Source organism: Excalfactoria chinensis, chromosome 6 (assembly GCF_039878825.1).
Source record: "Excalfactoria chinensis isolate bCotChi1 chromosome 6, bCotChi1.hap2, whole genome shotgun sequence".
In the NCBI taxonomy this organism is placed as follows: Eukaryota; Metazoa; Chordata; class Aves; order Galliformes; family Phasianidae; genus Excalfactoria; species Excalfactoria chinensis.
In genome coordinates, this window is record NC_092830.1 from 20,951,658 (window position 1) to 20,972,919 (window position 21,262).

The window sequence follows — 21,262 nt, forward strand, 5'->3', positions numbered from 1 at the left end:
ATAAGATCAGAAGCCAGAATAAAATGTAATATTTATTAGAATTTCTTCCAGAAACAGCATTCAACACCTTAACAAACCGAGCTGTGAAGTCTTAAAAAAAAAAAATAATAATAACTAGGATTACAAAAAAAGGTAAAATAAGTTGTTCCTTATATTTAATATCATCAAGTGGGATTTTCTATTTTAAAAACCCATTTGTAATATAAACAGAATTATTTTATGAAAATGTGATTTAACATGATGTTATTTTCAGGATGGATACACAGTGTTTGAATACCGACCTGAATGAAAGGGGGGACAGAGTACACTACTGCCTCGCTCCAAACAGGCAGTTAGAAAAACGGGAAGGGAGGAGGATCACTCCAGTGAAATAACTTAGATACCACGCAATGGACAAAAAATGCAACAGTATAGAAGACATGACGTGACGCCCTCATTACAACACCCCCTCAAGTCTGGTTATACTGTAAATTAAGTTAGTAAAGTGCATCTTTAAAAGACTTGTCTAGTGAAATACCGTTTCCAAATATAAAACACAACACGAGACGTGCAGGAACAGTTAAATCATAGTGTGAGTTTTTAAAAATTAACTTTTCATTCGCTAAAGAAGAAAAGTTGCAGCTGCAGTAGTGTTCACATTATTCTTCAATAGGATGCATCCTTGTGTGTTTTTGATACTTGGCAAATCCTCAGATACAGAGCGTGGCAAAATTATGCAGTTTAAGCAAGTGCTTCTCTGAGTTAAATGCATCTCTTCAATGGCAGAATGGCCACATGCAGCACAACCACGTTAGATTTTGGGAAGCTTTGGTGCACTAACGACGGGATTGGTCTCCTGTAAATACCTTCTCCCTGTACTCTTATAGTCGTAGGTGCAGGTGTGAGCCTCTGCATAGCGGTGTGTTGCACAGAAGTTGTTTCCACATCTGAAGAATGAAGAATATTAGAAGTTACAAGCTTTTAGAAGCTTTTAACTCTGACATGCTGGGAGCACTTTGGCTTAATCATGTCTTGTTCACTTGACATGACTGCTTGGATTCTAGTCATCTTTGACTGATAACATTAACTGGTAATCAAAACAACATTTTTTGTCACCGAATGCTGCAGTTTTAACCCAACATTCTCTTCAGCTGCGAATTTAAACCACCTCAGTACTCTTGAAATCAGCTAGAAAGGATCACAAATACAGAAGTTAAGAATGATGGGCTTTGATCTATTTTATTTCATTTTAAAGATCTTACACAACATTAGTAGGTAGAATTCAGAAGACAAATCCATAGAACTAAAATAACGGCATCAGGCCAAAGCCACATGATGTATTTCAATTAAAAAATGCCACATCACTGTAACCACTGAAGTAACTATTTAGTTCAGCATGTGATTTCTGCCTGGCATAAACTGAAACTAGTTAGTACCAATTTAGTCAGCTGCAGAGATGATAGATGTGCAAACTGCAGAGAACACAGTTGGTCATACAGGAAGTAAAGTATGCATATTTCCAGAATCAGTTGCAAATTCAATGAAGTAAAATAAGTATTTTCCCCTTGATACACAACGTGCTTACTGGGAAAATAATAATAATAATAAAAATGAAACAATGTATGTTGTACCTAATCTGAAAAAGTGCTCGGAGACTAATATTAGCTTCACAGAACTACAGGACTGTAGGGGCTGGAAGGTACCTTTAGAGATCATCTACTCCAATGCCCCTGCCCTAGCAGACTCCCTAGACCAGGCTGCACAGGTAGGCATTCAGGTGGGTCTTGAATGTCTCTAGAGAAGCAGACTCTGCAGCCTCTCTGGGTAGCCTGTTCCAGTGCTCCGCCACCCTTACTGTGAAGAAGTTCTTACATTTGTGCAGAACTTTCTGTGATTCAGTTTGCAGCCATTTCCATCCTGTTGCTCAAAGTACTTGATTAAGTTGTATTTTGACCATACAGCAATGGCATCATTCAGAAACAGAACATTCTTTAAATGGATTGAGCATTACCATCTCATTACTGTATTCCTCTCTCTACCTATCTGGGTTCATAACAAACTCTGCAGCCATTCCTGAGGCTTTTCTGCCTAGTAACAACTTTGTTCTCCTTTTATTCTTGCTTCTGCAATCACCAGTCGGTATTCTCTACTAGGCTGATGTTCCATTCTAGTAAGAGGTCACATGGTTGATGATGTACAATTTTCCTCCTTTTTCTGAGCTTCATTTCTAACCTTAAACAAGCTGCTTAGTTACTTGTAGAGGAGCTTCCATCTCTTGACTCAGTAGAAAATTGTGCAGCAGACAAAAGACGTTTCAAAAAATAAAGACTGAAAATTCAGTAAGGAAATAGTTTCTCTCTGAAACTTCCCATCAGAATTCCCCAGTGGCAGAAATCTCATTCATTTTGCTGCTGACTGACATTAACTCCAATCAGCTTCAAACATAGCACTTTGTGCAGCAGCTTCTAGCCTTTGCTTGTTCACAGTGAACGATACCAAGAATATCTTGAGAAAAACACAACAGAGACCAAGACAGAAAGGTGTTGTGTTTTTTTTTTTTTGGATTGTTTTTCCAAGTTTCTAGTCACCACCACCAAGTGTCATTACGCTGTCAGCAAGCTGTGACTTGCGGGAGCAGCACTCCAACATTCTGCTTTTGAAATGCTCTAGATGTTCAAAAATGACTGAAGTTTTATAAGAAATAGCACATGTGTAAGAATTAAAAAGCTGTCAAAGAGAAATCCTTAAGAAGCAATCAAACAGTGCAGATGTGTTATAATAGGGCCAGATCTGAGGGAGATTTCCTTAAATTGTAGCAAAAAAAAAGTTTGTCCTCAAGTTGCTCATGGTATAATTATAGTTAATACACTTTGCAGAGCATAAGTCTGTAGTAAGTCCACAAAAGTCTTTGTATCACAAGATACCTTGCATGTCTATATTTTCCTAGCAGAACATACTCCTCCACAGCAGAGCACGTACAATATTTCTGAACTTTATTTCTTGGAGTTTTGCTGAACTGAGAATTGAAACAACTCTTTCAACTTCTTTGAAAGTTGTCTTTTGACATGCTAGGTTTTAGTGAACATCATGCAGCAAAGAAAACCTTTTGGTTATCCCAGCTATTTACCTTAAACAGCCAGTTTCACACCACGCCTACCTGCACTCATAGCTGGTTGCCAATCCAGTTTTCTTGCCACAGAGAAAGCAATACTTTGTAATTTTCTTTTTTGCTTGAATTGAGCCATTCACAGGTGGAAGATGGGTTGCTTCACCTGCTTTCAGAGGTAGAGAGACAGCAAAGACAATTTTATTTATTCCTGACCACAAACAAGCTGAAGTTATCTTCCAAAATCCAGATTTATTTTCCATTTCTTAGGATACCTCAAGTGGGACCCTCAAGCCCAAACAGAGAGTAAAAACACACAAGACAAAATGCAACACATCTCAAGCCTACAAACACCTTTGGAAGGGCCGGTGCAGTGCATGACTTTGATACATGATTATTTCGCATCTGTTAAAAATTCATATAAGCAAGTAGTTACAGAAAAAAAAAAAAAATCAAATTCTCTAATGCCATTCCCAAATGCAAAATTAAAATACATGGTGCAACTGGGAAAGCACCATACATGATACCTTTCTGAAGAACTGAACATTCAAGTACACAGTATATAGCATATGCATTAGCTAATAACTCAAGTTTACCAAATAAATATAGCAGCATTAAAAAATCTTGTTGGCACATAAAAACTGCAGTAAAAGTGCATGATAACTATGTAGCTCCATAAGACACTTTGTGGATGTTCCTTAGAATTAAGTACTCAAAAACTCATATTACTTGCTTTGTAACTGGAAAGCATATAAAGAAAAGTAATCTTATCTCCTTTTGCAGAAGCAAGCTTTTACTTGCACATGCTTACCATATATGCTGGATTTAGAAAATGAGCAACACACTCTCTCAAACACATTTCAGTGCTTGTATCACTATATTACCGGGGTGCTCCCCTGAAAAAAATGACCTAATGAAGTGGTCTTTCTGAAGTGCACTGCTAATCACAACAGCTGTTTCTCAGCTGAGACACCATGGCTACATGCAATAGCTAACAAGCTGTCATCGCTGCACACTGCGGTCCTATCTACCAATCATCCTATCATCATCTAAGAACAGAAACTTCAGGCAATGTTTGTCAATGCCACTCATATCATTATCTAAAAGCATAGTATTCCAGAAGCATCAGTTAGTGTAGCTTGAGAAAATAAACTTGAAAACATTCCTTACTGTGAACCACACATAAACAGAAAAACAGAACATCAGCCCCTACAGCAGCTGTTGTAACATGAAATACATAAAATCAAGGCCTTAAATAACAACAGGACTTTGACTAGTTACAGAAGTGATCATTACCTTTCTCCCAAGGGGATGCATAATATGACACCCACCTTGTTTTCTCATGTCTGAAGCCTTTTGGAAAAATACACCTTTGCTTGAGAAAACAAACCAAAGGAATCTATTCATCATGGCTGCATCCAAAATGGAGTGAATGATAGAAAGGTAGGCTTCCCCATCATGCAGACTTGTCTCTTTTGCCATGGAGTTGTTATGGACAAACATTTACTAATGTTCGCTGCCAATTCTAAGCTGCACCCCAGTTGTGACATGAAGGCACAAGCTACTTTCACAGCTTTTGCCCATACATCATTGTGTAACTTTTTCCTGAGGTTATCTTCAAGTTCATTCTCTGTACTGGAACACATGTCCCTCTCTTTCCCTAAGACCATAAAGAAAGAAGAGAAAGCCTGCAGATTGCAACTCAAAGACACAAAGAATAAAGTTGATTGAGCTGAGAATCTTTACCAAATGCATCAGCTCACTGTCTTCAGTAAAAACTGCAGTAAGTCAGACCTCTTGGAACTGTCTACGGGCATTTTCTTTGGGCTTCTGGTTCAGCTCTGGGAATTACCAGACCAGCACACCATCACCGCCTCAAAAAAACAAGGCTCTCATTGACTAGGATGGTTTTCTTATCATCAAAACAAAGTCTGCAACACCTAAAACTAATACTACTCTGTTGATACTATAAAATGAGCGTAAAAAAGGGTTTTCAGAAGATTATGGAAGCAAACCACTGTGTTTAGCAATTGAATATACACACAGTGAGAAGTGAATAAAAGAGAAAAAACAAGGTTTAGCAAGTATGTCAGCTTTTCTTAAATGAGCATTTGAACACAGTCAGAACAATTATAGTCCTGATCAAGTGAAGAGGCAGGAGATACATCCCATGAATTGTTTTGCAGCCTAGGCTGATGATCATTCTTCTACTCTTTTCTTAGTGCACAGCTTGGCTGCTTCAGGCCAGAGACCAACTCACTTGATTTAAGAGCTTTTCAAAAGTGCTCCTTTAGACAAATACATTCCTCCTGAGAGAATTAATTACACAAGATATTCATATTTAGGTTAACAACATTCATTTTCAGTAGATGCCAAACATTAAGTATGCTACAATTACCTAGAGATCAATGCTTTGTCACAACAAATAGAGAAAAGCAGCGTGGTATCTGTGGTCTTCAGCATCTGTACCCTCCTCGCTTTCCTTTTGCCAAATCTCTTTGGCTTAGGCTGCAGTCCTAAAGACAGTGCTACCAATCAAAACAGCCTCTCTAATTCTAGTACATCCAGAAGTATTCACAAGACTAGGCTTTTGGAATCTTCAGAGTAGAAAGTCATATTTATGCATAAAGATAATACGCAGGACTCATTAAGTACTAATAAAGCCAGAAAAGAGTCATAGTTTTATCTACCCAAGGTCAGAATGACATTTGTAAGTTAAATAATTCCTTAAAACATAAAAGGTTACAATACACTACAGAAGTGTAAAACAGCAAGAACTTTGAAAGATGTATACTTCACAGAGATATATAATTTTTGTCCTCTAAGTATGTGATAAACCAGAAAAGATTAAAGAGTCGTCTTCAGTTATTATTTAAGTCACACTACTTACCTACTCTTTTCCCTACAGCTGCATTACTTCCATTCATTCCAAGCCCATGCGCAGACTGAAAAAAAAAAAATTTCCACAAGGAAATTACTAGCAGATGGAAATTAAAAGAACACTCAGGCACTCTGGTATCAGCTTGTTTGAAACCAACGTTGTAACTGAGTAGCTATTAAAACAGTCCAAGACTTCTGTACAAAAAATATAAATATACAACATAAAGCCTTACTCAGAATGACTGACCGAATTTTAATAGTCTCCCTGTATTTCACAAACACCAACACAACACAGCACACTGCAGATCTGAAACCAGGAACATACGGTAACCATTCATAGGGAGAATTTTGGAATAAGTACAATTAGTGAGCAGCAGAAATCAGACGACAATTCAGTCATAATTCTATCATTAGTAAAAACTATCATTAGTTAAAACTAGTAGTTTTAACTGTGAATTTAACAACCAATTACTTTCCAGCCAATGCTGGAAAGACAAGAAAAACTCAATTTATTTGGAAATATTAGTACTCACTAGGATATATTCAGCAGCTTCTTTTGGAGGAGCAGTATTCCTAAAGCTTTCTTCATGAAAACTCTGAAGGTTTGTAGGTAGTGCAAAACCAGAAGTCCGAAACCTGCCAGTCCCACAAGAACTCTGTAAACTTTCCCTGCTTTTGCTTCGGGCCAGCGAAGCTAGAAATCCTAAGTTATTTATAGATCTCACAGGTTCTTTGGATGCCTTCTTAGCCACATCTGCAATGTCTCTAGCTTCTGCTTTAGCAATTCTATCCTGTCTTTTGCTAAGTGAATCTAGTTTCATGCTATGAAATCTAGCAGTCCTAGAAAAGGAGGAATCTGCTATACTATGGACTTCCAAAGATCGGAGTGTGTCCGGTGAGGCTGCAGATCTCAAGTTACAAGACTCAAAGCATTTGGGTTGTGTTTGTGGTTTCAGGGAACCATGATGTGCCACTTGTGATGAATACCAAAGAGGTGACAAAAGCATACTTTTCTGAGGACTTAATTGATGAGTACTGAGAAGTCCGGTTCCCATCGCTGCAGTGCTCAGTACTTTACTTATAGGCTTTTTGTGCTGTTCTATAACTTTAGATTCTTCACCTCCATCAGAGAGTTCAAGTTCTGTGTTCACCTTTCCTGCGTCGTATATCTCGCTACACTGTTCAGTGGTGTTTGTTTCTGTAAACAAAGCAAAAGTATCTGTTTCAGACAGAAGTTTTTCTTCCGTTCCATACAGTTCTACATTTGTTAGATTTGGATACAAAACAGAACCTTCCTCTGTTGTTGAAGTCACATTTTCAGACGTTTTTTCCAAATTGGCAGGCAGAGATGAAACAGGACTCAAAATACCATTTGCTGGTACTTTTGCATTTTCTAGTTCGACACGAGATATTTTTGGTGGTAACCTGATGCTGCTAACTGACTGAGACCAAGAATTGCTCCGCCAAGTATCGTCTTCCTTAAGAAAGTCATTAGCTGGGGATGGCATTGTTCTACCAGTAGTGGCCAAAGAGGCCAACGCTGTAAGTGCATTTTGGGACGACTCCGAAGGATATGAATTCCCAGAAGGAGGTAGGCAGGACTGTCCAATATGAGGGAGCACTCTTAAAAACCGGTGACGAGCAGCAGCTGCTGCACCACTGGATGGTCGAGGAGCTGTTGGAGGACGAGGTTTCACCTTGACAGTTTTTTTAGGCTATTAAAAAAAAACAAAACACCAACAAACAGGCAAAAACAAAACCAACAGTCAGTATTTGAATTATGGAGGCAATCAGAGACCTGGCTGAGATCATATTCTGAGGAATTCTGACAGCATAAGGCCAGAAAACCCAGTCATATCATTCATGCTACTCTCTCACCTGTTGCTAACTACCAAGTCTTCACACATACATCAGAATACCAAGATCAAAGATTATAATCAGAAAAGATCATATGATCATATGTCAGAGGAATAAGAAAAGGGAAGCCAGAACGCCAGTGACGTTACCCAGAAGAGAAGAGTCTCAGACAAAAAATGAAAAAGCATATCTGCATTTTACATCTTGGGAACCAAGACAGACATGAAATAATTTTACTAATCCAGATCTCCTGAATACCAGACTAATGTTTTATCTGCTAGGTAATCTTGTTCTCATATTTAACTCCACAGGACTCTTAGTTACAGTAATTCTTATATGAAATTAGAAATAAGTTCCATTTAAGTTAAAAGTGGCTCATTCTCTACTGGGAGAGTGCTAGAAAGCAACATCACTTAAGAGTATCAGAAGAAAAGCAAAACAACAACCACAAAAATAACACAAACACATCCAGGACAAGCAGTGAATTCTTTGAATACTGAAAGGTAGATCCAAGGGAAGCCGATGTCCCAGGGAAGAACATTGAAGTGTTACTGTTCTTTTTGAAGAACAGATAATAAATCATGTACCCTTTATCACTCTACTCCTCCAGAAAGGGAAGTATCTAATCTGCTTTCCTAAAAAGCCCATACTGGCAATGTGCAAACTATTTGATCATAGAAGAATTTAAATCACGCTTTCACCTTTTTACTTAGATTCATGTTCTCCATCTTTGCCTTGAGCAGTTTCATTTTGTTCATAGTAATTGAATTTTCAATAATCTGTTGTCCAGAAGGTGATGCCTCTGTCTCATCTTCATCGTCAGCATATAAATTATAAACTGAGCCACCACTAAAAACAATAAAAGAAACTTTGTTTTCACCTCTAACCAACTTAATTGTTTTCAATGTATTCTCACAACTAGAAAGTCAAATCCGCAGTTGATCTGTTGACAAAGCAGTATGAAAAACTGTATGCAAAGACATTTCAAATCCATTATTTTAGAACATAAGCATTCCTTATTAATAGTGCTCACAAAAATGATGACGCCGAATCCAGCACACAGTCCCATCTCTGGGAAGTTGTTATACCATATACAGTCAGTTCACACTCACTATATATTTTTCCCCACAGAGGGAATATCCAGTTCCACAAGTGTCTCCTGAAGGTATGGCCAAAGCTGTTAACAGTGTGACTCAGACAACAAGCTGATCAGCTTTCCAATTAATCAGACTCTGGCATGGAAGGAAAGTCCAAATTTCTATCCATCCTGAGGGGTGTTCTCACCATAAATGGAAATGGAGGGGTCACCCATGCGGATGTGATATTCTATTTCTCCTTTTCAAAATAAAAAAAAAAAAAAAAAAAAAAAATGAAAAAAGGATCAGTTTAGGTTTCTAAAGAGTCTCACATTCGGAAAAAAAAAAAATAGATTAGAATTGCTACAGCTAAGACAAAACAGCTTAATTCAGTTGTCTGTCACTGGAAGTTTGTGCTGTATTTTTCCAATTTGTATTCCAATAGAATGCAAAAACTCAACATTTTAAAATCTGATTTGTATTCTTTCCTAGGAAGCATTAATCACTAACACACATCCAACATTTGACAGATAAATAAAAGAATCATTTTGAGTGTCCATTCATTACAAATTGATGCTTTTCCAATCTCATTCATAACACTTTTTAAGGAGTGTTTTTATTATTCCATTAGGCTGTCAGCATCTAGAAATTGTGACAATCTGGCGATTCCCTTGTCTTCATGAAAATGTTTTATTCAAACAAAAATTACTTCTCTCCAAAAGAGACCATGGAACAACTAAAGCTGATGGGCAAGTCAGTACCAAAACTCAGTACCAAAGCTGGCACCTTTTCAGATTCTTGTAAATCTGGGTTTAGTTAAGAGCCAGTGATTTTGTACTGACTTTCTTAATCCTTTTCCTAAAACACAGTGAAATTCACAAAGTAACACAGCTAGGAGACAAAATTTTAAGAGCAGATTCAGAACAAGACAGAAGAATAATCCAGTCATTTCTTACCAGACACTGAACAGCTCAGTACAGGGATGGCTGGCACACACATTACATACCTCTCCTGGTAAAGATTCAACACTACATAATCACATCAGAATTATAAATCTTCAAAGATTTAAGTCATCAACTCAAAACCATTCTCTGAACTTCCCCTTCTTCAAGGTAAGAATAGAAAGAGGGATGCAACAGTCCCATGCTTCACTTTCTTCCTCTCTATGTAAAAATAATTGTTTGGTTTGGTTTTTATTCTCCATTTTCTGACTAAAGCTACTAAAGTAGGATGGGGAGATTTATTCTTCATTATACTTCAAGCCCATTATACTTCAAGCTGACTTTCTCCATTGGTGTCAACACTCTTGAGTTCTTGCTTACAAAATGTGTGCTTCCAAGATGATCAATATATTGTTAAAACACTGCCAGCTCTCCTCCACAGCTTCAGGTATTTTCTTTTAATCCAGAGACAACTACCACTGTATGTACTTACACTTTGACAAGCTTTAACAATTAAATGCAAGTAAAGTAAAACAATCAGGAGAGCAATCAAACAAAACTCAAAACACATAATTTCTAAACTGCAGTCACTATATATTCGTATGTGAGAAATGTGACCTTGGTTTCACTTTATGAACAGTGAAAAGAACAGCTAACAATGTTTGAACATTGCAAAACTTTATCTCAGAAAACAAAGCCAGTCCTTACAACTCTTATTTTATTTTTTTTTTAAATGAATGTACAGATATTACATTTTTCAGGGGATTAAAAAATTTACCCCAAAGCTCCAGTAAGGACAACATCATATTATTTCCAATATACTTTATCAATTTTGATAGTGTCAGAAAAAGAATCAGACTAGCAGTCTGTTTACCATAAAACAGTAGCTTAACTGGCAGCCTAACTCCTTTGTTAATATCAGTACTTTGATTCTAAGACAAGTTTGGTGTTTCAACATTAGCTAAACCAAAGTCAAGTTACATTCAAAGGTCAGCTCTATTAATAATTATTTCAGTACTTTTTTCTAAAAAGAATCAAAAAAATAAAAAGTTTCTCTAAAACTTTAGGCAAACTGTTCACATTGACAATCATTTATCTTCCTGCCTAATCACTTGCACAAGTCATTTCTGTATAAAAAAGATTTACACTGAAGACAGAAATATTTATAATACTAAACAAATGCCTTGAAGTGCAAAAGAAAAACTGTAATAACTTTTTTTCTTTTTAATTAATGGAAGTTTTAATATCCTTATTGCCAGGTTGACTCTCTCATGAGTAAAACTATCTTTGAGAAAGAGGGCTGCAATACTGAGAACTGCCTCAAGTACAAGAACAGCATTAGCTTCTTTTACTGCCACACAGAGATAGACAAATTCAGCATGATCAATGACCACAGAGACTTACTGTGTAGTCAGGTCAACGACTTACAGCATTTTGGCAGCCCTCAGTCTGCAATTATTCCAATATTCCAGATTTTATTTTGACAAATAAAACCGAAAATAACATTATCCTTCAAGATGGGGATGCCACATAAAGATTAAAACCAACTTTACCTCAAAGATTCAGACAAGGGAGTTAAAGTACCATCTCCTCGGTCGACTACACGGAAGAAATTCAACTGATCTCCTTCTCGATATACTAAGAAGGTAACTTGTTTGTTAGATGGTCCTTTCTCCCAGATCTCATCTCTGCTGGGATCCATGTATTCAGCTATTTCCCTTATAGGGTCTTCTACAGGAACTATGAAGAGAAAAAAAAAAAACAAATGATTTCAACTAATGGTAGTAACACTGTATTTTCAGACCACACCTAAATACAAGTACAGTTACAACACAGAAACTTTTCCAGCAAGTCCGTCCACTGGAAGACAACACCAATCAGAGGGTCAATTTGAAACAGTCTCTTTCAGACTTTCTTGCAGTTCTGCAAATAGCACTCTATAGATTCAAGTCATATGCTTAAATATGCCAGATTTACAACTCTACATGTCAGTGAATTCTTTATTAGCAAGCAAAGTCTAAGAAACAAGCAGTTCTGCAAATAAACTAGTTGAAATGTTAACTGCTATATGTTTACTGTTTAAATAATCCATCCTATAAAAACCTCTGTTTGTTTACTAATCACAGTTTAAAATCCATTCCCGAGGTACCCTTTAGAGTTTAGGTACTCTAAAACTGTTCCACTCTCAGATCTTCTTACAGATACAAGAGGAAAAAAGTCAACCAATAAAAACAATTGTTAAATGTTTCAGAGGTAAGCCCACTTCAGAGTCAGAAGAATGGGCCCAAAAAAAAACTACTGGAGTAACTTCTTTTTTATTCTTTTTCTCCAAATAGCCTCAATGTGGATAATTCTACCACTAGAGAATCAGAAGAAAAATGAGTTAAGTTCAATTTTACATAGCAAAACGTAACACCCTAGCTGCGTTTCTTCCATTAAGGCAGCAGATCCGTAGATTCTTTTAGTAAGAGCACTCAGTACTGCAATCAGGAAATCCTTCATGAGGAACAGCTAAATGCTTGCAGAAAACTTGTCGTAGCTCGAATCACCCAACTGTCAGCTGCGGCCAGATGACAATCAGGCCTCTTAAGGTACTGAGTTCTTATAAAACATAGACTAACATAATTTCCCTACAGTAATACAACCAAAAATGTCAATTTTCAGTTAAGTTTACAATGCAAATACACCTTGTTTTACAACAGTATTAAAGCTGAGGCTTCACTACATTAAAGCACTCAAATGTTAAGAGCAATGTTTTCACCATCTCTGAGAGCTCAGTTCAGTTTACAATTGGAATTCCCACCATAAAAGACACGCCGAGTGTTTTCCCAATGAGAATTATTAAAAGGGTTTCTACACTTTCCATTTTCATTCTTCCATGGATGGTCCACATAACCAAAGCTGAAGCAATACCCATTTTTTATTAAACAAGGACATCACAGCAGCACTGCTTTCTTTCCTGAAGAATTGTTGACTTTAAGACTTGATGATGTTGTGAAAACAAAGATGATATGCCTTAAACTATGAGCAAACAAAATTAGAAGAGATGTTATATATGTTACACTAAAGAAAAAAGAAAAAATAGAGGGATACTTTTACAAAGTATTGCCCAATTAGTTGGGAGCTGAAGTTTGCTTGCCTGAAATAGTTAAGAGTAGCTGTTCAGGTTTTAACTTGCTACATAAAACCATTAGTTCTTAACAAAGTTAGTACCTACCTCTTCTAGTGTTGATAGGTCCACCTCGCATAGCCAGAACTAACTTCAGAGTGCAGCCTTCTGAAATGCTGTAAATAACAATGAATTAATGTTTGTAACAGTTTCTGTTATCTATGCTAATAATTATTTAGAAACATCCATCGCAATTTTATTCTGCACTTACTTATAATCATTCAAACAATAGTCATCTTTCAGTTCCACATTATTCCAAATTAAGTGCTGCTGAGAGACAGGAATACCTACAAGGAGAAAAAAACGAGATAAAATTTGATGAGAGGGCTTTTGGGAAGTTTTGCTTTTTGAAGAATGTGGGTGTACAAGGATAAGAGATAAGAAAGGAGATCACAAGAGAAGGAAGCAAGCAGGACAAGGGCAGACACTTGAGCAGCCCTCAGTGACAATATCCAGCCTTCTGAATAGTTACTACAAAGGTGATGTTTTTAGCGGGCCTATGTTCACGCAAGGAACTCGCCCTCTTGGCTCAATAGGTCTGCAGAAGCATTCAGTTGCTTCAGACTTTGTAGAATACATGATTTTTCTAGTCATCAGTTGAGGGAGGGTTGGTTTTTCCCCCTCTTATCTGTACCTCAGAGCCTTCTGTCTACTGACACAAAACTGGATAAAACTAACTACAGAAGTACTAAATTATTTATTACAGATAAATTCAGTGATACTCTGTGTTACACACAGCTAAGACAAGGTTGCATTAGAGTAACTGGTGACAGCTCTCCTACAGTGCTGACAACTATAAACAAGTTTTATCGTCACTTGATACGGAAACCAGAAGCTTATATGTATAACACAATGAAATTCCTCCTACAAACTTTTACCTTCTTCAGGTGCTCTTCTAGACCATCAGAATGCTTTAATACTATTCTCTAGTAACACTCATTTTCAACTCAAGTTCTGGGACAAATTTAGTACCACCTTTTTTTGTAAAAAGCAATAACAAACAATTGCTTGGCATGCTTACTTTGGAGTCAGTCTACATGAAGCCCACTTTTGTTTCTTTTAGCCTGCACAACCGACTCATTTAGATACAGGCACGATACACATTGAATAGAGTAAGCAGAAAGCTGGTACAACCTGAGGTCTTCACGCATTTCTATTAGAACACTGCCTCTTTCCAACTTTTAGATAGTTAAGAGAGGATGATGCATCTCTGGCCACCAGAAACAGTAGGGCTACTGGGGAGACGAACAGCTTTCCTTTCTGCCATTGAAAATAAATAAATAATCTTTCCATAAGCATCAAAAGGAAGCACTTCTGTTCAATGTACCTGGTGAAATCAGTATTAAGATTCCACTGTGCACTCCTGAGAAAATGTGATTAAAAGAAAGCCCATGGAGGCCAAGAAATACTTGCTGAAAAAGGCCTAAACACTGCTCTTTAGATTAGAAGCAAAACCTATAACCACCAAAAGGCTAAGGCAACCTTATCACACACTTTCATTCTTGGTCACTTTAGCATCACATCGTGTCATTTGTTGCTCATTTACATGCTTTGATATTTAAAAGGAGGTGTAAGTAGCTATAACATGCAGATTTCTAAAAACACATGTTGTGAGAGGGGAATGCAAAGATTAGTATCTTTCAGGTGTTCTGGCACCAGCACTCAGCTTCTCAAGGCTTGGTGACAGTTTTTGGAAAGTTGGGGCAGCAAGTCAGTAAAACAGCCCCTTCCTAAGCTGGAGAAGGGGCATGAAGCCACCAACACCCATCAACAGCAAAGAGGAAATTGGGGCCAAACTCTGTCAAAAGCCCAAGCAGATTAAACAAGCTAAGCAGACACTCCCATCTAGCACCAAGACTGATTGCATTTTGGTGGAACTACCCTTGTTTTTTTTAACGCTTCAAAGAAGATGATAATTTGCTTCTCCCACTACAGCTAACATTTTCTTTTATGAATGCCCAACACAACTCTGCTGCACTTGGAAGGTAGTCAGAACAAGTCCTGTATTATCTGAAGTACACAAGCCATTTATGAGACCAGATGCATTCATATAGTAGACCAACATAATAGCTATTATCCTGCCAGCTATTTAATAACTGGTTACTGGTTAAGTTTCAAGTCTGCAGCACAAGCAAAACGAGAATGAGCTGGCAAGAGCCAGCAAGTCTGCAATAAAGTCCTTTTCTTTGTTGTTTTGCAGTCTCCTGATCACAAACAGTCATTACGGTCTGCATTTGTTATGGTTTCAGCAGCCTCCAAGGAGCAATTTCCAATTACTCTGATAAACTGAGACAGTGTTTGTTAAAAAGGCTGGCTTGCAACTGGCAGCACTGCTGTGAAGCATGTTTTTGTTCATCTAACAGTGACAACATATTTTTGATTAAATGAGCAGATGAAAAGACTATAGTCTGGTATAACGGGAAACAGACAAGTATTTATTATTAATTCCCTTTCATGCTGCTTTCTAGGAATTCTGTATGTATACACAAATTAAATGCTATATGGTTTATAGGTTTAAATGCAAGAAGTTAGGCATCAGCTGACTGTAGACGCCCCATCCCTGGAGGCATTCAAGGCCAGGCTGGATGTGGTTCTGGGTACCTGGTTTAGTGGTTGGTGACCCTGCACACAGTAGGGGGGCTGAAACTAGATGATCACTGTGGTTCTTTTCAAGCCATGGCATTCTATGATGCTATGCTTATATCAAATCTTCCTTAAAAAGACATCTCCATGTGGATTCAGTACATAGAATTGGCAACAATAGTGAGAACTATAAGATACTCATCTACTATCCCCTCCTCCTCAAACAGCGCATGACTGCACCACCGCTCTGCTGTTAGTACTGAGAGGAAAATAGGGCAATGAGCAAAAGCTCAGTGCTCAAAAGCAAGCGGGCAAGCCAGGTGATGCTGTGGGAAAACAGAAGTTTCTTCAGACTGCCAACACATCTGTAGGCATATCAACAAACAAGACAACCTATTGAAATAGTGACAATGGGAGCACAGAAAAGGGAAGGAGGGATTTGATGCTGCCTCTGAATCAGCCATTGAAGACACACCCAACATACTACTTTACTCTTTCTGGCACAGAAAGCAGACTCTAAAAACTGATGCGGTTTGACCCTAAAAAAGCCTTACAGATTTTAAAGCAACCTTTATTTTATGTTGTAGGTAGAATTTACTATGTTAAGGAAGACAAATACTTTAAACTCAAAGTTCAAATGCAACGTACTTCTCTTTCATCTCATGTTGAAATTGCTGCAGAGTTCCTTAAACATTTACTTTTTGCTTATGCTTACAAAGGCTGGGCCCACAGCCTCCAGTTTGCCCCCTGAACTGCCTGCACTAGGGAAGAGCTGCAAAGGTTCACACCAACTTACAGCACCAAGTGATGTTTCCATAACAGACAAAGTCATCAGCTTTCATTTATATGAGAGCAGCCCATATTAGTGTACACAGTTTCATGTATTATCTACAATTCTTTTACAGGCCAAAGAATTAAATAGTGCACCGACTGAATGTTCCTTCTATAAAAATGCAATAAAATGTGGATTTGAGTGAACAATACTAAACCTCACCCAGCCCAGCGGCCACAAAGACTTGTGCAATGGAGGAAGCAAGAAGAGATCACTTGAGGGAGCAGCCAATGTTTACCATTTAAAATAAATGCTAATTGCTCCTTTGGTGAAATCCTGCTATTTTTAAGCACCATCAGTGTGATAAACCTCAGTCTTTCACATCACTTTGAAACTCAGGTACTGTCCTACCCCTGACCACCAACACATGGTCTGACTTTAAGATCCAAATATCTATAATTAAACCAAAAGGACACCACCACACACAACTGCTGGCTGAGAGTATTCTGTCTTTTATGCCACCAGCAGAGACAAAGGGAGCTAGTTCTTCTCCAGCATAATGCTTAAGAAGGCTCCTTCAGTGAATCCAGTGCTAGAGATAATTCATCTGAAGCGGACCCAAAGTCTTTATTGGAACAAATCAAAGTTTTGAGAGCAAGTGCTTGCTTTACACAGGACATGTATCAGACACATGCCTGGATCTGATCCAAAAAACACAGCTAACTCCAATTTACCAGCTGATGCGCACAGAAATTTTAGATGTGCTAGAATCCATTAATGCATTTTAACCCACATACACTGATTAAAGCTAACTGGAATGAGAGAGCTGAGATCCGGAGCTCTTTTTAGTAGGGTACCAATGTCTACTGCAGCTGTCTAAACAAACCCTTGACACATCAGCTCGCTAAAGAGTTACCAAGATGACAAACACTACCAGGAGTATTTCAAAATTCCTTACACGTCATCCATATTACCCCTTCTGATTACAGTTGACTGCTATTGGCAGTCTAGTTTTTGACAGAAGTTACTTATTGACTTAGCTTTTACTATTAGCCTCTTAGAGAGGCTGATGTCAACTTACCAAATCTGTTAAATTCTGATGTGATGGGATGTTGTACTATATGTTGTACTTGGAGATGTCAGGTAGCAAAGCAAATCATTTTCCCAAATCTTTCTTTTGTATGCTTACGTACCATCATCCCCAACACATACATGAGCCTACAGAGACAGCACACTCTAAGAGACCCATAGAGTCTCCTAGCAGCATAAAAGCATTCTCCAGACACATATGCAGATTAACCAGGAGAGGTTCACACTCCATGGAAGTTGAAATGATACAATAATAAAAAGCAAAAAATAGCTGCTGGGAAAGAAAAAAAAAAAAAAAAGAAAAAGAAAAAAAAAAAAAGCTGCTTTTTAAACCAAATTAGCTGCTTTTTTAAACCAAATTATTAATAATTAAGTGAATACAGCAAGTACCTAAATCATTAATTTATCACCATAGACAAATTTCTGGTAGGCGCTGCACTCTTCTTATCAGAAATCATGACACTTTTAAGTTGGGCATAACCAGCCTACAATAATATGCTGTAGATATAATTCAGCACACCAAGCTGCAGACTCCTATTTTGGACAAGAAATTCCAATTCTTCTTCCTCACATTTTCCACTGGTCTCTTCACGCATCCTTTAAAGCCCCTGCCTTCATCTGTACTGTCTCAACAGTCTGCCTTCTTATCTGCCCACACCTTTTGTACCACTATCATCTTTAACGGAGTTAAAATAAATAGTTTTCAGTTTTCACCTCTAGCCTCCGGAAGCCCCTCAACATGTTCCCTGACTCATGTTTAATTAAGGCTCTACTACAGGCAACAAAACTATGCCTGCGTAGCTACACTAATTCAATCACACTGATGTAAATCTCTAGATATGTGCATGGTGGAGCTTCTTGTATGTAATCCCATTAGCCAAAAGTCACTCTTATTGCCATGACCTCACTAGCCAAAAGTCACCCTTACTGTTGCAATGCTTCTGCTCCAGTTCATTAGCATGGATTTCCATAAAGGGAGAAGTGTATCCTCGATTCAAGCATCATATTACATCTCCCAAGTGGGTTACAGTCAGACAGAAGAATGAAAAATGTGGACAGGTATACAGGGGAAAGAAGATCTCTTGTCTTGAAATTCGAAACTGCTGAACTGTCAGCTTACACAGCTACGCAGTCCTGTAAGGACTATGAAGTGCATGCACACAATACTGCAAAGCAGCAGGAGTACTGATACAGAGGCATTCTGAACCACATTCTTCCATGCAGGAAGGGGAATGAACTGACCCACCACACGTTTTCTCCTTCCCTTAGAGTCATGTCAACCTCATAAATTAAAGGTTATCACTTAGCAAGACACATGCAAAGTTCATCGCATTGCAAAGCAGCACTTCAGCCAGACTGCCACCACCACAATACCTCTCACCTACTCACAACTCCCACCAGCAGCCTCACGCTGTCCATGAAGCTGGCCTGTGCAGCAGTTACCCTTTTGACTGTGGTATCAGACAAACAGAACTGCCATAACCCAACCAACCTAGGAGGCAACAGTGACAACACTCAGACTGAAGTGCACTCAGAGCTGCAATACAGACCTACTGTAAGACTTCTGACAGCTTTGAGAACCCTCACTGACTAACAAGGGACAGACAATGAGCTGAACACCAAAAACGTTATATTCCATGTGATTAAGAGAATTACTGATTTGCCATAGATGTCTTACAAATTATCGCTGACACAAACATTAGAAAAAAGAATAAGAAAAAAACCAATGAAGTCTACGATACTAACTGATAGGAAAAATAAAGAAAAAACAACTCCAAAACCTAACCCACAAGTTGAACACGTAGCTTACGTGTAAAACCCAACGAGCAATCCGTAAAACAAGACTTCCTCTGAAGTGACGGAGTTAAAGCTCAAACAAAAGAGAACGGTACCTTCCAGCCTCTGAATCTTTGCTTTGACAGAAATCACAGTTTCAAAGGGCGAAACGCGCAGCTCAAAGCACGTCCCTGTGAGTGTTTCAATGAAGAGCTCCATGGTTTCATAGAAGGGAAGTTTGTAGTGAAACGGCCCCATGTTATCCTCGTTGAAGAAAGGAGGCTCCTTCTTGTTGGCCATGACAAAGGACTCACAGCTCGGTAGGAAGCTCTGCCAGAAAGCCGCGTCCTGCTCCCAGCCCTGGGGACAGGTGTGGTGGATCGCTGCTCATGTTGGGAACGGCCACCTATAAAGCAAACACGCACAGCCTAACAACGTCTGGGTACAGCCGTTCCCGTTTATTCCAGAAGGAAAACAAAACAGCAGATAAGAGCTGGGAAATTAGCATCTAGGTCGTGCAGGGAACCGCGTCAGCTCCAGGACTCCGTGGCGTCAGGCAGCATTTCAGGATCTTTCTCTATCCGCTCGTTTACGGTTTGCTCTCCCGAACGCCCGGACAGCCCGACCCCTCGCAGCCCAACCGCACGGGCTGGGCTCAGCGCTGGGGGAACCGCGGCACCCGTCCGAGCCCGGAGGCCCCGCGGCGGGGCGGGGGAGCGGGGCTTTCGCAGACAAAGGAGAAGGAGCGTCTGCCCGCCGCTGCCCACCGCCGCCCCCGCGCCTCAGGGGCGGCCTCGCCTCGCCCGCCCCCGGGGGACACCTAAACTCCCTTCCACCGCAGCGCTCCAAGGGGACCGGAGGAGGGAAGGCAGAAGAGCGGCACCCGCGCAGCAGAGATGGAGGGCAGGGTGCCAACATACCTGCCGCCGCCGGGCCCGCTCGAGGGCTACGGGAAGACGAGAGGAGGCGCGGCGCGGCGCGGCCCTCCTCCGCCCGGCGTGCCTCGTGCAGCGGGGGGGAGGAGCCGCCGCCGGCAGGAGGGGGCACCGGAGACCGCCCGCACCGCCGCTCGCAGCCCGGCAGCCTCCGCGCCTACCTCGCCTTTATGACACCCCCGGCGGGACTTCTCCCACTGGCGAATGAGGCGGCCGGGCTTGACGGCTCGGCCAATCGGCTCCTTCGGGGGGCGGGGCTCGCGGTCCCGTCGGGGCTGGTGCCACTTGTTGTGGTCGTTAAGACGCGGGGAGGCGGAGCGTGCGCGCAAAGACCCGGATGTAGCGTTCCGTCGCCGGCAGCGGTGTGCACGTCACAGGCGGGGGGCGCAGGGGCTCATGGGACATGTAGTACCTCAGCTGGGCTCCTCAGCCATAAAGAAAGGAGCTCACAAACACTCCAACCCTACACGAGGCACAACGGCAGGTGCACGGCCTATAAATAACCGGCAGGCACCTTCCTCACAGCTACCATCTGCATGCATCTCCCACATTCTGCTCACTGCACGTCAGCACTACGGTGCGTACCCCTCTCCATGACAAGGGTGGTAAGAGGTGAACCAAGCCTCTGTGATGCCCTGGACTAATGGCTGCATACAGGACTGCCAGCTTGGAAGCAACCAAGCAAGGTCAGTGCAGATGGACTTCCTGGGATGCGCTGTTTGTAACACTGCGGCAAATGCAGGCAGGTGAAAAACTCATGAGGTTACTTACAACTTGAACACAAGATGCTGTGAGGCTTCTGTTACCTTCTGTAACACGCTCCGGAGGAGAAGTTTCAACTCTTATTTTTACAGATTGCATTAGCTGTCAACATGAAATAACCGGTCTCTCTCTGCTGCCAATCCCTGCACTCAGATTTAAGGGCAGGATTACATAAGAGGAGCTGTACCTGATAACAGAACCCAGCCTGGCACTAGCATTAGCTCAGGAGACCGACAGCTGATCCAAAGAAAGCATGGCGGTGGTTCTGGATATTTTCTAGTCATGATGCAGATATCCTTCACAAGTGGTAAAAAGGAAAGCAAGACATACAAACACA

At 40.0% G+C, this 21,262-nt stretch overlaps 1 protein-coding gene across 5 annotated transcripts; it reads right to left on the reverse strand.

Moving 5' to 3' along the window:
• On the reverse strand, nucleotides 1-20,289 carry ZFAND4 (zinc finger AN1-type containing 4). 5 transcript variants are annotated; one of them, XM_072340846.1, is made up of 11 exons: nucleotides 20,149-20,289; nucleotides 19,345-19,634; nucleotides 13,220-13,295; nucleotides 13,057-13,124; nucleotides 11,393-11,579; nucleotides 8,524-8,671; nucleotides 7,257-7,680; nucleotides 6,499-7,163; nucleotides 5,976-6,030; nucleotides 3,137-3,251; nucleotides 1-926 (listed from the first exon to the last, which is right to left on the reverse strand). In XM_072340846.1, exons 2-11 carry the CDS (start codon nucleotides 19,526-19,528, stop codon nucleotides 791-793), a joined length of 2,058 nt encoding a protein of 685 aa, XP_072196947.1. In that variant the 5' UTR covers nucleotides 19,529-19,634; nucleotides 20,149-20,289; the 3' UTR covers nucleotides 1-790. The 5 variants fall into 5 exon arrangements, with proteins under 5 accessions (XP_072196947.1, XP_072196945.1, XP_072196946.1 ...); XM_072340845.1 differs by having other exon boundaries at nucleotides 14-926; nucleotides 3,137-3,254; XM_072340844.1 differs by having other exon boundaries at nucleotides 6,499-7,680.
• Between the last annotated feature and the right edge of the window lie 973 nt (nucleotides 20,290-21,262).